At 54.4% G+C, this 16,420-nt stretch overlaps 4 protein-coding genes across 4 annotated transcripts; 2 read left to right on the forward strand and 2 right to left on the reverse strand.

Moving 5' to 3' along the window:
- Positions 1–126: 126 nt before the first annotated feature.
- Positions 127–1,114, reverse strand: B0H64DRAFT_121808 (uncharacterized protein). Its single transcript, XM_062797967.1, has one exon. The coding sequence runs from the start codon at positions 982–984 to the stop codon at positions 430–432; it is 555 nt and encodes a 184-aa protein (XP_062660788.1). The 5' UTR covers positions 985–1,114; the 3' UTR covers positions 127–429.
- An 886-nt stretch (positions 1,115–2,000) lies between these two features.
- B0H64DRAFT_391813 (uncharacterized protein) lies at positions 2,001–6,310 on the forward strand. Its single transcript, XM_062803496.1, has 8 exons — positions 2,001–2,346; positions 2,413–2,629; positions 2,689–3,063; positions 3,117–3,692; positions 3,762–3,867; positions 3,924–4,184; positions 4,239–4,675; positions 4,746–6,310. The coding sequence occupies exons 1-8, from the start codon at positions 2,062–2,064 to the stop codon at positions 6,251–6,253; spliced, it is 3,765 nt and encodes a 1,254-aa protein (XP_062660789.1). The 5' UTR covers positions 2,001–2,061; the 3' UTR covers positions 6,254–6,310.
- Positions 6,311–6,347: 37 nt separating this feature from the next.
- Positions 6,348–10,256, reverse strand: B0H64DRAFT_121885 (SNF2 family N-terminal domain-containing protein). Its single transcript, XM_062797968.1, has 11 exons — positions 9,478–10,256; positions 8,878–9,410; positions 8,700–8,813; positions 8,568–8,640; positions 8,380–8,500; positions 8,282–8,312; positions 8,025–8,224; positions 7,101–7,950; positions 6,843–7,028; positions 6,619–6,775; positions 6,348–6,550 (listed from the first exon to the last, which is right to left on the reverse strand). The coding sequence occupies exons 1-11, from the start codon at positions 10,048–10,050 to the stop codon at positions 6,443–6,445; spliced, it is 2,946 nt and encodes a 981-aa protein (XP_062660790.1). The 5' UTR covers positions 10,051–10,256; the 3' UTR covers positions 6,348–6,442.
- A 1,626-nt stretch (positions 10,257–11,882) lies between these two features.
- B0H64DRAFT_416430 (S-adenosylmethionine decarboxylase) lies at positions 11,883–13,425 on the forward strand (the record flags this gene model as incomplete). Its single annotated transcript, XM_062805167.1, has 2 exons — positions 11,883–12,022; positions 12,063–13,425. The coding sequence occupies 2 exons, from the start codon at positions 11,883–11,885 to the stop codon at positions 13,423–13,425; spliced, it is 1,503 nt and encodes a 500-aa protein (XP_062660791.1).
- Positions 13,426–16,420: the final 2,995 nt, after the last annotated feature.

A 16,420-nucleotide genomic window follows, 5' to 3' on the forward strand; every position in this document is an offset into this window, starting at 1 on the left:
AAGTGAGCAATAGATTCCAGGCACCGTCCGGATCCACCGACTTCCCTTGCCATGACACACCTGCAAGCGCTAGATGCCGTGGTGGGGCAGTGTGCTCGGAGGAGTCTCATTGGGATCATATAAGCAGCGAGGACGAGAGGGTACCTAAGACGTGTGAGCGGGTAGGACAGTAATAGAACCCAGCCGGATAAATTTAACTCTCGAGCGCAGGATCGTTTCGAATACCGCACTATCTCTACGTCGCCTCATTCAGTTGCTACGTCCCTTATTCCTTCTGCACCTCGGCCAGACCAGGGCTTTCGTCATCACCGGCCGCGTCAGCACTGTCCCCGTCGGCATCAAGTTTCCAATTTCCAACGGTGCCCGTTGGCATGATGTCCTTTGCCTTCGCTATACCTTCGAGCTGCCTGCTCATCAGACTGATAACCCTCATCGGCAGGCCCTCCGCCGTACCGTACCGTAGCTGACGCTGAAGCGCACATCCCCCTGCACCCGCATCCGCGCCACAATGGCGATTGTTGCCATTAAACGCATCACGTTGCGCGTCGAGATACCAAAGCCCTGTCCACTTGGCGGCATTGCTGTCTCCCAGTAGATCGCTTGGGCAGCTTCACCATTGCCGACCGGCTTGGGAAGACGCAGATCAAACGTAACATGTGAAGCTGGAGGCGCCTTGGACAAGGCGTGGCGCCAGGCCTTGTCTAGTGCCGAGATGTCGAGATATTCATGGCGGATGAGTTCGCCGACACCTCTGTCGGGCCGGTGGGTTGTTTGAGAGGCAGGGTTGCGGCAGGCCGCCAACATGGCCGGATCAGCCAGCGGTTGGAGGAGGGCGAGTCTTCGCGGCGGCGCTATGTGCCGCGTCGTCGTTTCCTTGGATTCAACAGTGTCATCAGCCAGACTCGAGTCGGCCAGGTTTCTGGCAAGGTCCGACTCTTGTAGCTGAGCGGGATCGGTAATGTATTGTTCTTGTGAAGTTGCCATGCTGGGAAACTTAGACTAGGGAGGATTGGGATATTGGCTGCGCGATGGCGCGGAAAGAGAAAACCAGCTTGGTGATTGGAGAGGTCCTTTAAATATGTGCCTGAACGACAGACACATGGCAGGGTCACTGTCAATGACAAATTGGTAACCCATGACGCACACTTGGGACGTTTGGTACCTTGACGTCCAGTGCGTATCTTAGACATTAGTACTCTATTGGTTAGGCACGTTTGGTTCCTGTGAGTCACATCCTCCCCCACAGGAACCCTTGCGAATCGTCTTCGAGCCAGCTGCTAATCCTGTCTAACCCACGAGAATCCAAAGAGAAATAGTAGAAGACAGCAAACAGGTCAGGATTGAGCCATTCATAGGCTGAAGGAGATCAAGAAATATCTTGGTAAATGTACTTATCGCTAGAATGGAATTAGTCTGAGCCCTTTCTGGTTAAACCCGCCGGCGGATAACAACAAACACACACACACACCATCCGGTTGTTTCTACCACATTGTGTAAGTTATCCCAACTAATTAATAGGAGTACCTTGGTAGGAACCACTCTCAGCCTGAGACTCACAGGTTCGGTGCTTACGCCCATTATCGCTTTGCATGATGATGACGGGATTCAGGCTTCTCCAGGAAAGGCATCGTAAATTAGAGAGGTAATTGCTGGGGCTCCGAGACACAATGCAAAACTTGACGCTCTTCCTTAGGGACTACCAAGTTGTGTGGTTGCTTTTTCTCGTCAACTTTGCATGAAATGTTTTAACCTCATTCCCCGGGAATTTCCCGTGCCTGCCGAATGCGTCCAATGTTCCAGAGGGGGCGCGGAAGTGACAAGCGGCTGAACGCCTCGGGTAGGTACCTATTTGATACATTTAGTCGTGATTGGGGAATCTGCCTCGTCTGGAGCCTGACCTGCATCAGTAAGTGGCTGGCGTTCGTGTCGTCCCTAGGTAGGCAGCAGGTAGCTCCTGGTCGTTACCCCTCACCTCACCCCCTTTCTGCGACGACTTCAATCTTTCACCAACAACTCCACAAATTGCCCTAGTCAGGCTCGCCGCTCGATTATGACGAAGCCATGGCTGAGCCAACGGATTCATCGCTCTGGGTTGAAGAAGCCTTTCTTTCGGCGAAAAACGAGTTCCTTAAAAGTCTAGCGAATAAGTCGGGGTTCGACTTCTCCAAAGTCGCCAGTGCCGAGGATGTGCTTGACGCAGCGCGTGTCATTGAGCAGCAACAGAAACAAACGAAAACTCAACGCGGGCTCGCGAGGATCAAGCCCCTCATTACTGTGCTTCAGGAATACAGTGGCGTGATTGATACGTTTGCCCAGGTCAAGCCCGATGTCCTATGTTTGATATGGGTAAGCGCGGACGTCCGCCGCCCTCCAATGCTGTCACCGTGTTGCGACTGACCCCGGCCGTATCAGGGACCCCTTAAATTTATATTGCAGACCGCCAGCACGGTGACTGTGGCCTTCGAAAACATCGTCAAGACCCTCGGTGAGATTCGGTTGATCCTCCCCAGTTTCAAAACGTACAGAGATACGTTTCCTCGGAACGACGTTATTCGGCAGGTCCTATTGCTCTTCTTTGAGGATATCCTCGGTCTTTACTCAGTCCTGCTGAATTTTGCCACCAACAGCAGTCAGTCCTCTGCCAATACTAATCCACCGCAATTAAAAGGTACTGATCCAGCATCGCAGGGTTGAGGATGATCTGCGAGCCGTTCTGGCCAGGCGTTCGAGCCAAGGTCGACAAGATTAGAGAACACATGCAGAGCCACAAGGCCTTGATGACGGAGGCTGTAACGCTGGAGGACATTGTCCGAGCGCAAACAGCCAGAAACCTAGCCCTGGCCGAGTACGACCACGCACAAAAGTTCCGCGACTATCAAGAATTCCGCGCAGTCCGTGACGAGGTAAACCCTGAGACGCGCTACGAGAAGCTGGATGATATTCTCCGAAAAACAACCAAAGGGTCGGGCACTTGGCTTGACCAGGAAAAGGCGTTTATGAACTGGTTGAACCCAGTGGATCGAACAGTTCGCTGTTTTTGGCTTTGCGGAATCCCCGGCGCCGGTCAGCCTCCCAACCCCTGAACCGAGTGGTCTCTCACTACTAAACCAGAACAGGAAAGACATTCCTTGCTGGGAATATAATCCAACGTCTCCAGCGGACCGGGCAATGTGTCTTGTTTGCGTTCCTCACCCACGAACAGCAGTCTTCTGGTAAAACACTCGGCGTTCTCCACTCGTTGTTATTCCAAGCTCTCGAACAAGTCCCGTCATTGCAGGTGCTTCTCCCCGACCACTCGAGCCCGGACCGCAGGAAACTATTGCGCGATCGGGACTTCGTCAAGGAGACCCTGTGCACGGTTGTCACTAGCATCGGGCCAGCATATATTGTTCTTGATGGCCTCGACGAGATCGAGGAAAGCTGCTGGAGGGACCTTCTCGTTACTGTTTTCGGCATCAAAGAGCGCTGTACTGAGACCAAGGTCCTCATCAGCAGTAGGGAGGAGCGAGAGATTACCCTCGCCCTGAAGGACCGAGCCACCGCGCTTCACATCAACAAGTACAACCACGAGGATATTCGGGCATTCGTCCGTTGTGAGATGGAAGGTCTGCTTCTCCGATTTGGCGATGCCGACGAGCAAGTCCGCTCTAGGATTAGGGCCGCATTGGAGCTTATCCCTGATAAGTCCGATGGTACGTTTTTTTTGACACCCTACCACTGCCCTCGAGTTCTTTTTTGACACGCCCTTTGCTCTCTTTAAGGCATGTTTCTATACGCCCAACTCGTACTGCATGTTGTGAAAGACTATGGAACGGCAGAAGAGATCCAAGCTGAGGTTGATAACCTTCCCGATGGGCTATATAAAGCGTGAGCAGCCCTATACCGCTCGATCCCTAAGAGGTGGCTGACACTATGGCTGGCAGATATGGTCGCCTTATTTCAAGGATTGAGCAAAAGAATGTGCCAAACAAGCTCCGCAGCGTCATCCGCCGAGTTCTGATGTGGATTGCCTGCGCTACGCGGCCGCTTCGGGAAGAGGAGTTGCTTCAGGTCCTTGTCATAGACATTGGAGAAAACGACTTCACCAGGGGTCGAAAAGAGTATCGCGACGTCAGACGTGATTGCGGTCCTATCATTGAAGTGCTGGATGGAGCAGTGCGGTTCGTCCACTTCTCCGCCAAAGAGTGAGGCGTTACCTTCCGAGAATGGCGTATGAACAGCGGGCTAACCACAGGAAGATACCTCCTTCACGAGCAAAGCAACAGCTTTCTGAGCCTGGCAGATGCCCATTTGGACGCAGCCCTGACGTGCGCTACGTATCTTTGTTTTACGTCTTTTGACAGTCTGTTGTCAGCGGATTGGGAGGCCACAGATATCCAATGCCAGATTCGCAGCGGAGATTTTGTTCTCCTTGAATATGCGGCGTTGGAATACATGGACCACATCAAGGGGTGGATGGCGAACAAGACCGACGAGGGCTCCGTGGAACAGATATCTACTACTCTGAACCAGCTATTCGAGATTCGGCAGAACCACTTCTTCAACTCGTCGGCACCTCCAGCATCGTTCATCAGCGAATTCAAGACTTTCCAAGCGGATCAAGATCTCCAACACCGTCTCGCGAGTGCATCGTCATTTTTGACAGGCGTCAAGATAGGGGTGGTGGACATGGACGGTAAGTACAAACTAAGGACCCTGTGCCCCGGAATGGATATCTGTGATAGGGAATTAATGCTCTGTCGCAGAAGCCACTGGTACTTCCAACAACAACCCACTCGGCATTCTGCCCGCACTAGTGGAATTTCGGCGACACTTGGAACACGCGGTGTGTGACGGTCCAAACCATAGCCCGGGCTGTGCGTGTCCGACATTGAAAAGGCTGTATGGGCCACGACTCTACCATTGCAGAAAGGCGTTCTGCAGCGCATACACCAATGGCTTTGAAACCAACGTGTCTCTTATCGAACATCTCAAGATACACGCCGTGAACCACCGCTGTCACTTCCCAAACTGCGTATTCGCAGACATTGGGTTTCGGACAAGCGAAGAGCTTTCCCGCCACATTGGGAATGCTCACGAAACGCGGGCTATCCCGGATTTTAGTCGAATTGGTGCCGTCCAAGCGGCTGCCTTGCCGGAGAGAGATCAACAAGAGTTGCTCTGCGACGCAGTCGCGAATGGACAGTTCGATGCGGTACGGAATCTAGCGAGCCCGTCCGTTCTTGCGGGGTGTTCTACACTGCTTATCGGGATAGCGGGTTGGAATGCACCCCCGGACCTTCTTTCTTGGTTGCTTGATCATGAGTGCTGCAAAAGTTCACCACCTGCGGAAACCAACCACATTAATATAGCGCTGCATGCAGCCATCGAAGGCGAAAACCTGCCAAATGTCAAGCTTCTACTGTCCCATGGGGCCGACATCACCTCGAGATGTGTTGTCCGAATCCACAGCAATGATTCATGGTATAGGGGAAGTCTCCCTGGTATCCTGCGAGCTTTAAAGCGCTGGAACGGGGCACTCATGAAGTTCTTGGTAGATGAGTGTGGCGTCATGATTCCTCAGACATGGGATAGGTATCATGTGTCAAATGTCGACTCTGATCCCGGTATCATTTTCGAGGCAAACCACTTAGCCGACGCGACATTGGAGAACGCTAGGCGTCGATTTAGCGCAATAAAGCCATTTATTCTATGGCCGGAAGCATATGCACTGGGGCCTTATTTCGCTACCCAGGCTCGGTCGCCAGCTTTGGTCAGGATTAGCCTCGAAAATGGCGGGGACCCGAATAGACGTGAAAGTTCGTCTTCGCGATTCCCGCTTTACGCCTGCATCACCCAGCGCGGCGAACCGCACCGAGAGATCATGGAGGTGTTGTTAGAATACAAGGCCAATCCAAACGCCCTGAACAACGGTGGCACAGACGTGTGGGAGACTGCTCTGCAATCGTTATCGACGATCACCTCGTCAAATATTCTGGACTGCGCCGAACTTCTCCTGCGTCATGGAGCAGACCCAAACCGCGGGGATCGGACTAACCCAATTTACAACGCCGTGAGACGCGGACGGTCGGAGCTGGTGAAGCTTCTCTTGCAGCATGGAGCGAGTCCAAGCGGAACAGGGACCAAGCAGATAGAAAGTCTTGCTGGGATGAAGAAGGTTGAGAAGTATTTTGAGATGCCGTGGGATGATATAGTCCGCAGGATTCAAGCAGGCGAGGACGTTGAGGGTAAGAGAAAACGAGTAAGGGCTTAGGGTGACTTTTCGCTTCAGCGATGACGGGAGCTTGTGGGCAAGTCAAGGCCATTTTCTTGCATTTGACCAAGCGAATTAATACTGAACCTCGAGCCATTTTTATTCACAACACTGCATCAATCCCAAGCCCAACTCTCATATCCTATTGCATGGACGTTAGCGCAGGCCCATGGGGATGAATCGGCTCATCTATTCGCAGACCTCTAATAAGCTTGTGACCTTTTTTTGCCTGCCGGTGGAGCCATCAACAGATGCATCGATGAGCGCCAACTTGCATTCTTGTCGCCGGAGTATGTACTGATCGCGACCGTACCGGGTTAGCCAAAGGTAGCAGGTATCGTTGGACTGATATATAAGATACTCACGCGCTCTACCGAATCTGCCCCATCCACCACGTATCGTATTTGTTTGACAGTTCGGGTCTGACCAAGACGATGCACACGCTGCAGCGCCTGCTGCTCAAGCATTGGATTCCAACCAGGTTCGATAATATGAACCCGAGAGGCTGCTGTTAAATCCAGGCTGTCACATACTTAGTAGATGGTCGAGGCGATACCTAACTGTACGACCAAGATGGAATTCTACTGACCCAACGGCAGCACTCCCGATTGATGCAATCAATATATTGCAGTTCTCATCACTTCTGAAACGCTGCAGGGCACCGCGTCTCTGTTCCTGGGTCTTTGTTCCATCAAGGCGTTGAAACGGAATCCCCCTAGCAGTTAAGGCTGTGCCAATGAGGTCGAGCATGCCCGTCCAGATGGAAAAGATAACACTGCAGACGCGGTGTATGTTAAAAGTCTGAACATGGTCCGGTGTTTTAACATCGAAACTCGCGTGAACTAACCTCTTTTCCGCTGGAACTCCAGCCGTTGCAGCCTGTTGCTGGTCACGATTGAGATTCCGGAGTAATTCTCTGACCTTAGAAGATGGCCGGTAAGGTGGTGGTAAATCGCCGCCCTCTGAGAAACTCCCCTCCTCACTTTGTTCACGCAAGCCCTTGGATTGGCAAACTGGGCAGGACGCTTCTCCAGCGCTATCCTGACAAGCCGATCTCGCCATGACTCGACAGGGAGGGCAAACTTGATGTGAGCATGGAAAGCCTTCTGACAAAATGTCGTCATCCACGTCGTCTTCCGGAATCTGACCGCAAGATAGGCATGTTTCAGCCTGTAGAGGGACCTGGGGGCCAAACCGAGAGGCTTGCTGAATCCATGCCTGCAAGTCGGCAGGTAGAAGGGCAGTACCGTGGTCGCAGATCTGCCGTAGTCGGAGGATAAGCCCAAACGCGCTCATTCTGTTGCCCCCGGCGTCGATAGCCAAGGCAAAGCGCCGCTTCACTAGGCTGTAAACCCTCCTCTCCTCCTCATCGAGTGAAACCCTGCAGACAATTTCTTGTCTGGTTGGCAAGGCTAGCTGGTCCTTCAGTGACTCTTTAGTTCGACGTAGGGATATACACCCGATCAAGGTCCGAAGGCGCTCCCACCCAGAAACATCTCGGCGAGATATGGGCTCCAGAAACAAGCGCCGAAAAGCTCCGGGGCTGTCAAACGGGTCCACACGCAAGAACTCAACTAGAGAACCCATGTCCTCCAGACGGTTCTGGATCGGCGTGCCTGTCAAGCACCAGCGGTGCCTCGCCTTGAGTGCGTGAAGGGCTTTGAACCTCTTCGAGGAGCGGTTTTGGATGACGTGAGCTTGTTTTAGCAGGCAACTGGTTAGTCGTCTGTCCCACCATAGCGTCATGTTTAAGCGCACAGGATTCACTCACCCTCGTCAAGAACAATTCTATTCCAAGATACAGCTTGGATTGTGCTCTGTGTACCACCAACTTGAAGTTCTTGTGAATACTCGGTCCGAACAGTTTCATATGTCGTCAGGACCACGTCAAAGCTGGTTAACAGAGCTGCGTTCTTCTCTCTCTGGGTTCCATGATAAACAGTGAATCGCAGCGCGCCCGGTTTTATATGCCTGAAAAGTTGTAAGTAACTGACCTTCCCCGCCAGATACCTTTCGACATGACCTTACCGTTCTATTTGATCTTGCCAACCGGTCAGAGCTAGCCGGCTTCATTAGCCCTGCGCTAAACTAGTATGTTTTTCAGCTGCAAATGTAGGAATACGTACTGGACAATGGCGCAACAACTAAAGTGGTCGCTCTAGTCGTTGTTTCGTTGTCTCTCCTATGTCTCGTTACAGAACCTGCTATTAACGCGAGGGCGGTTAGGGTTTTTCCCAGACCCATGTCCTGTGACAGCAGCATTAGTATAGAGTGGCGGTCTCTGCCCTGGCGCCCTGGGCTCTCAATCACCTACGTCTGCAATCAAGCCACCAAGGCAAATCTTCGGTTTTCGATAAACGCGGGACCCTGTGACGGTGTTCAAGAATCTTGGGGGTTTGTTAGATTACTTGGCTATTAGTAGTTAAAACCAGATGTTGTAACGTACCTCACAGTGCCTGTGCAGTTTGTAATCTCTTCAGCCCAAATCGAAGGGAAGTCGGCCCCTCGAAGAGTCCCAGCCTCCTTTTCTACCATCATAGCCAAAGCTTTTCGTTGGTGCCTACCGGAGTTCTTCAGCCGGTGTCCATGAAGAACCGCAAATACAACGGGGGTCTTATACGCACTCTTTCAAGCTCGTCTGCAACATCTCGCTGACCTGGACATCCCTAAAGACCGTCGGCCCCCCAGCTGCGTCTAGCAGCTCTGCGACCTTGGACTTTTCAACTGCACTCAAACATGCAGCAGGAGTGCCGAGATCTGCCCCAGATAGCTCCCATGTTGGTATTGAATCATCATCATGGGTCAGGCACTGCGGGTTGAAGTACGTCATTGAATCGTCAAACGAATCCGGCTGCTGGAGGAAGCAATCGTGATCAAGTAGCATCCCCCCTATCTCATCAGCTTTAGCTCGGCAGCCGTAGATGGTAATTTCTAAAGGTTTAGTTGACTTGAGCGTTGCCGAAAGCGTTATGTTTGTATCGGTGATCAACTTCCATATGGGGTCGAAGTGGCTTTGAGGGATCAGGCCGCCGTAGGATTTGGATGTCGGGTCGCGGATGATGATTAGACCACTGTACCCCTCGAGCAGGACTTTCTTGCTGGTTGTCGCTGAGTTCCCCACGAAGCCGTCTCGGATTTGAGGGGTGTCAATGAAGATCTGTAAGAGAAGTGGCGGTTAGCACAATAGCCAGGTGAGCGAGTGTTAATGCTCATATGGCACCCACCACTCCAAAGCAAGTATCACAAATCGCATCATTCGTGTTGTTGTTCTCTCCCTTACACCCCGTCCCGTCTACTGCTGCTTGTGGTGTTGTACTAGTAGTGGTTGTCTCTGCCGTCACCGCGCTGTCTGCCCATGGGCTTTGATCAATCTCAAATGCAGAATCCTCTCTCCTATCGGTGGTGTCCATGACACCATAATCTATGTTCAGTTCGACCTCCATGTCGTCAAAGTTCCCTTGGGGGACCACACCACTGAAAGAGAACGAATCCTCCAGCAGGGAAAGTCTCGTTGGATTGTCCAATGTAGGCTGAAGATTGGTATTGCCGTATAGTTCGAGAGAGTCATAGCTTTCAACGGGCGGTGTCTGAATGAACCGGAAATCCTGGCCGGAGGAGAGTTGTTGGCTCTCAGCCTCGAAGCCGGAACACATGTTCCAGTTCAAGCCGAATTGATCTGCTGCTATACAGCGAGGTGTTAAAATCTTCCATCCGTTGAAGGTAAGACTCGTTTGTCTTACCCATATCGAATGTTGTTTGAGTCCCATTCCCCAAAATGTGCGACGTCTCTGAAACATCCAAAGGACCAAGGCCAATGGGGTTTTCCGGTAACGAGGAATGGGCTATGGGCTGTTCCACCGATTGCGTATTCGACAAAAGGTGGTCGACTGGCAAGGGGTTGAGACCTCCATATTGGAGTTGTTCTGATGACCGGTCGTGCGCTGTACATGGTCTTTTCGAGGCCCTGGTGTATTCCACATCGAGTTCCGCTCCCAGGCTCCCAGATCCTCCCGCTTCGTCCAGTCGTCGTTTCTTTGAGGCTTCATCGAGGCGTTCTGGGCTTTCCTGATGAGTCGGCCAGTCCATATTCGGCCGGGACTCCTTGAAATTGCCGTGAAGTGACCTACGGGAGTCGAACGAGAGATATTGGGATCTGGAGGTGAAATCCAGAAAACATCACACATTCAGTGTGTGTAACCGGGCGCAGCATCATCTCAGCCACCGCCGCGGGTCAGTCTGCCCGAGATGCAGCCAGGCCCTGAGGCTCTCCAGGTGGCCATTGATGAGTGGCTGCCGCGCTCTGCCAAGAGCTATCACCGCCATCAGGTTCTCCGTCCCTATCCAACCACCTGGCTGAATCCATACCGAACACGTACATAGCGTGATAGGTACTGATGCAACGCAACGAGGCTGTTCTGATGCCACCATCCCCAACGCGACGCGAATTGCCTAATGCGGGATCTCCCGTCTCTGGCCTTGTGCCCCCCTGTCACTCGGCACCTCGTACCTGAAATGATTGCGACAAAAGGAACCACGTGAGCATAGAAACCCCGGCGAGGTGCCCTTGGAATGATACGACCAGGGCCGTACTTGGGGTATGTGGGTATTTGGTCTCTGGATTGATGCACGAAGCCTTGACGTTCTCCATCATGAAGGGTCAAGGATGCCAAATTGCCCGAGGTGCTTTCGTATCACAGAGTCGCTGAGAGGTTCATGGATGTGGGACGAATAAAAAACCCCGCTACTTCTTGGCGAGGGTTTTTCCTGCCCCGCCAAAACTTCCCTGTTCTCGTCCATGGCCGCCGAAAAAAAAGAACAGTGCCCTCGAACCCTGAGCTTGTTTTCTTTTCGAGTTACCAGGTCTATTTGTCGAGCGTCTAAATTTACGTGTTGAATACGTTGCCAACCATAGCGGCGACGAATAAACTCGAATCAAGTCCCCCCAGTGAGGTGCGTTCCAAGGATCACTCGTGCCGCACAGCCCATCCACGACCCAACAGGCTTCGCAAAAGGCCGCACCGAAAGAAGACCCCGGACGATTCTGCCATGCTGAGCGCCTCGTGAGGACGGCTTCTTCGATCGCGCAGATTTTTTGTGCACTGAACTTGGGCCTTGCTTCGTCAGGTTCTCTAACTGGCCAATGACCTCGATTGATCTCTTGCGATTCCTCTCCAAGCCAGCAAAGTGCGTCTCCGGGACACCTACCATACTGGTGTTGCTAACTCCCATCTTCCCAGGCCTAGATAACACCCGCCAGAGAACCTTCTGTACCGAACAGCCCTTGGTCGACAACCACCGTCGCAACTTACCTCTACACTATCCCTTCCGATACACCACCCGAGGTATCGGCCCAACCACAACCACGGCCCAGTCGAAACGCAAGCCCAACATACCGTTCGCCAAGTTCTTCCACTACACCGTCCGTGGCCGGCCTCCTTAACGTCCCCCTGGCGACGTTCGACTTTCACATCCGCGCACTGCAGCTGGCTCCGCCAGCATCCTTGAAAAGACCACTTCCTGTGGGCCTACTCTCTCAAACGGACGCCGCAAGGTTCGTTTGAGCGGCAGCTAGTGTCCCGCGGACGCTTTCATCGTAGACGGCACATTCGGCATTGTCCAACGGTCAACGATGGTCAACCTCGAGATCCCTGACAACTATACCTACTCCCCCGCTCCCGGGAGCCTTCAGTTGACGATCAATCACGATATTGCTGCCGATCTAGACTCCAGCAATGCCTTTGAGGGGCCCGAGAAGCTCCTCGAGGTTTGGTTCGCCCCGAGCCCGAACGCTCTCCCCCCCCACCGCCAGGGAAAATGGGTTGAAGGCTGTGAACCCGTCCACCTGGGAGGGTATGCTCGACATGGTCAACTGCAAGGTCCTCTCGATCGTCAAGTCGGACCATGTTGATGCCTACCTCCTCTCCGAGTCGAGCTTGTTCGTCTTCCCGCACAAAATCATCCTCAAGACTTGCGGCACCACCACTCTGCTGCTGGGCCTGCGACGCCTTTTGCGCATCGCTGCTGTGGATGCTGGCTTCCCTTTCCACAATGCCGCTTCGGTCGATGACATCAATGTCGCAGCCACCCCGCACCGCGTCTTCTACAGCCGCAAGAACTTCCTCTTCCCGGACCGCCAGCAGGGTCCCCACTCGAGCTGGAAGGAGGAGGTCAAGTTCCTGGACGATACGTTCGAGAACGGCAGTGCCTACATGGTCGGAAGGATGAATGCCGATCATTGGTACCTGTACATGACGACCCCCACCAGCTCCGCGCTGACGCCGCCTTTGACACCCCGTTCGAGCAACGCCGGCAGCCCGACTCGCAGCCGCAAGATCCCAACGGGCACCGTGCCGTATGTATCCGGAGCTGGTGATTCCCAATCTGACGAGACTCTGGAGATCTTGATGATGGATCTCGATCCTGAGCTTGCGAAGCAGTTCTACCTGGAGCAGGCGAGTGCGGTCGCCAGCAAGCGGGTGCCTGCCCAGGCTCAGGAAGCTCGTCGCGCCGCCGTCGACAGCCTGGGAGATATCGATTCGACTGTCGACGTCTTCGCCAATTGCGGAGAGTCTGACATCTCGGGCGAGCAGGGCACCGACGTCGAGGTGACTGCCGGCGAGGCCATGACCACCGAGGGCCATGCTCTTGGCACCGTCGTTTCCGACACTTGTGGTCTCGCCCAGGTGTATCCTACCTCGCACTATCCGGATGCGCGCATCGATGCATACCTGTTCTCGCCCTGCGGTTATTCGGCCAACGGCGTCGTTCCCGCCCCTGACTCCGGCGTAGATGCGGATGGCAACAAGCCCGCGCACTACTGGACGGTCCATGTGACGCCGGAGCCGATCTGCTCTTACGCGTCATTCGAGACAAATGTCCCGAGCGGCCAAAACGGGCGCCAAACCTCGGACACCATTCAGCACGTTGTCGATATCTTCAAGCCTGGCCGTTTCACTGTGACGTTCTTTGAGACTAAGAATAGGACTGCGGATGAGGAGGGTGTCTCTCAACCCGCCAGGGCCGGTGTCGACAAGCGCATGGACGGAATCAAGGGATACCGCCGCATGGATCGCATTGTCCACGAGTTTGACGACTACCATCTCGTTTTCCGCTACTTTGAGCGCGAGGGATGGGCTGGCGATAAGACCGCCAGGGTCGGCGAGGAGTATTAGCGATCCTTGCGGATGATGCTGTGGTGGTGATGGGTTATGGTTACGATGTCTGCCATTTCCAGTCGGTTGGTATCTACGTGATAGACATTCTCCTGTTTCACATTTCACATCACCTTTGCCTTTCTGTAACTGCTTTCCCGGCAATCCCTCTGTATTGTGGGCCAACATCATTATGGAATGAAGCTATCGTTCTCAGCATGTTTCCACGTGGCTGCCCCGTTCACCTCCATTCCACTGGTGTCTCAATCTACACATTGCTAAGCGCTCAGAACCCCAGCCCTTAGAAAGTACGCCAGCCCCGCCGCCACGTCGAAGAATGCCGTTAAACACAGTGGCAGGGGAATATTTTAACATTGTTCTTTGCATGATTAGGTTGGTTTTCTGGGTCGGATACGGTCGTCCTGCCTTTCCCATCTACCGCGCCCACCCCGATGAGAATGGCCGCTTCATTCATGGGGTAATCGAATCAGATTGTTTACTTCGTCTTTCTATAAGCAATTACATCGCGTCCTGCTTCGCAACGTAGCAGTACCCTCACAGTTCTAGGCTCTGCGTGGACATGCCCTCCTCATCTTACACCGAAAGCCAACCCGAAAGCCAACCCGAAAGCCAACCCGAAAGCCAACCCGAAAGTAAAACCGAGAGCCAAAGCTCCAACGGACCTCACATAACACAATGGCTGCCCCAGCTGGCCCTGGCGGCGCTGCTTTCCCTCGCCGTTGCGTCCATCATCGGCGTGTCCCTATCTGCCGTGGGATTTAGCAACACTGAAGAGTTGAGAAGGCCTGGACAGGCCATCGCGCAGAGCTTCGTCATGTTTGCTGTGGGTTTCCTGTCTGCCAAAATCACCGAAATTTGGCTTTGTTGATATAATCGACCACTAACCCCTGGAATCAGTCCATGCAATCCCTCTTCTACATCCCCCTCCACATCGCCGCCTGCCTCAAGGGAGAAACCCTCTACCTCGGCCCGCCCATCCCACCCTTCCGTCACCAACTCCACGCCTGGGCAACGCTCACTATACACCTAACCGTCACCCTCTGGGCGAGCGCCTGTATCCCCGTCGCCGTAGGCATCTACCGCGACGGCGGCGGCGGCATCCCCACGGTGCACCTCAAGACCGATATCTTCGCCTGCGCCACCGGCCTGCTCTTCAGCGCCGTCCTCCTAACCGTCATCCACCTCGCCCGCCGCCCCTTCACCCTCCCCTGGCTCTCCCCCAAGCCATATACCCACAACCACCACCCACCCCCCAGCAGCACCACCACCACCACCACCCCCAGCACCAGCAACCCCTTCCCCAAAACCCCCCATAGTCCAGGCCCAGCCTCAACCGCCGGGAGTGCAACCCCGCCCGCCCACAACTGCGAAACCTCCTCGTCTACCGATTCATCAGCCTCGCCCCCGGCCAGCAGCAGGTCTGACTCGTCCTCGGGCACGCGTGCCCGCAAGCGCAATATGACGCGCACGAGGCGCTATGTGCTGGAGGCGCCGACGCCGGTGCCGCTGTCGCCGGTGGGGGTGGTGAGGGTGGGGGATGGGGGGAGGAGTAAGGGGGAGGAGGTGGATGGTTTGGTTGGGGTTGGGGTTGGTGTTGGTGTTGGTGTTGGTGTTGGTGTTGGTGGGGGGAGTTTCGTTGGGGGTGGCGGCGGCGGCGGTGGTGGTGACTGTGGGGGTTGTGGTGGTGGCTGTGGTGGGAGCAGGAGGGGTGGGGGTGGTGGTCGTAGTCGGGTTGGTGGTGGGGGCGGGGGAGGTATTGGGATTGTTATGAAGGGAGAGGGTGAGTTTGTGCCGGGCGGGGAGGCGTCGGAGGGGGATTCGGTCGTGGGGGTTGTTGGGGGCTCGGAGGGGGTGACGAGGCTGGGTACGCCCACCCCGCGTGTTGGGGGCGGGTATAGTTGGCGGGGCGCGGGGAAAGGCGCGGTGATGGAGGGGAGGAGGGGGATGGGGGTGGCGCCGGCGGTGTTGAGGTTTTGTAGGGGGGCTGTTACGCAGCGTCCTGTAACTGGTGGTGGTGGTGGTGGTGGTGGTGGTGACAAGCGGGAGGGTACAACACCGACAGTCTCTCCGCCCCCTCCCCCTCCGCCCCCACTACCGCCTCGGACCTATTACGTGCCTGGGGCGTGGGTTGTAGGGCGACAGTCTGGTGAGGGCGCCGTGATGGATGTTTAGTCTTTCTTTTACTCGGCTTCTACAGGCAGAAGCTAGGTAGGCTTTTGCGGGCTGGATTGTGTAGTACGCGGCAACCTGTTTTTGATAATGCTGGTCAATTGAAGGCAGATCTCCAGTTCCTGCACAACTTGTTGAGATTCGACCTTACCGAATAGGGAGGGCTATGGCGAGCCCCCCCGATCCGGTAAGGTCAGAAAACGCGCTGGCTTGTTTGATCAGGTAATGGAGAGCACTCATGACAGTCCTGTTCAACTTGTTGAAGTTCGCCCCCAGCGACTTGACGCACTTGAGTACATCATGGCGCCCCTCGACCGTGGCTCGGGGACGGGTAGCAAGCATCGCAGCGGTCTCTCCGGTACTTTCTTCGTGACATCACATGTGATTGATGTTGGCACCGGATTCGACGAGTAGCCTGGCAAAACCAGCTCGATCGCGTTGCTGGGCCTCGGGTCTCAACTCTGGTTGTCGTAACTCATATCGTACTGTATAGGTAGGTAGCTTCGTGGCGCTGGACCCCAAATTATCTAAGAGTAGACCAGTGGACGGGTCGGGGATAGGAGTACCCCATGTTTCCTAGCTGGAGAGGGAACCCCCGAGGAAGCTTGCAATCGTCGACAAAGAAGTATCACCTTGAAATCCATGTTTAAACTAGTTGGAGGAGGGTGCTGGAATGCGCAGCTCGTTCACCAAGATCATCAAAACGCCAAGGGGGTTGTTCGCGACCACCTCGATTCCGCCCCTGACCGAATGTCGAGCGGGCTGGTATTGCCAAATGCGCAGAGCGATACCATGCTGGCAATAACAAAACATCCCGAACTAAAAC

Source organism: Chaetomium fimeti (genome assembly GCF_033439085.1).
Source record: "Chaetomium fimeti strain CBS 168.71 chromosome Unknown B0H64scaffold_3, whole genome shotgun sequence".
Classification (NCBI taxonomy): Eukaryota; Fungi; Ascomycota; class Sordariomycetes; order Sordariales; family Chaetomiaceae; genus Chaetomium; species Chaetomium fimeti.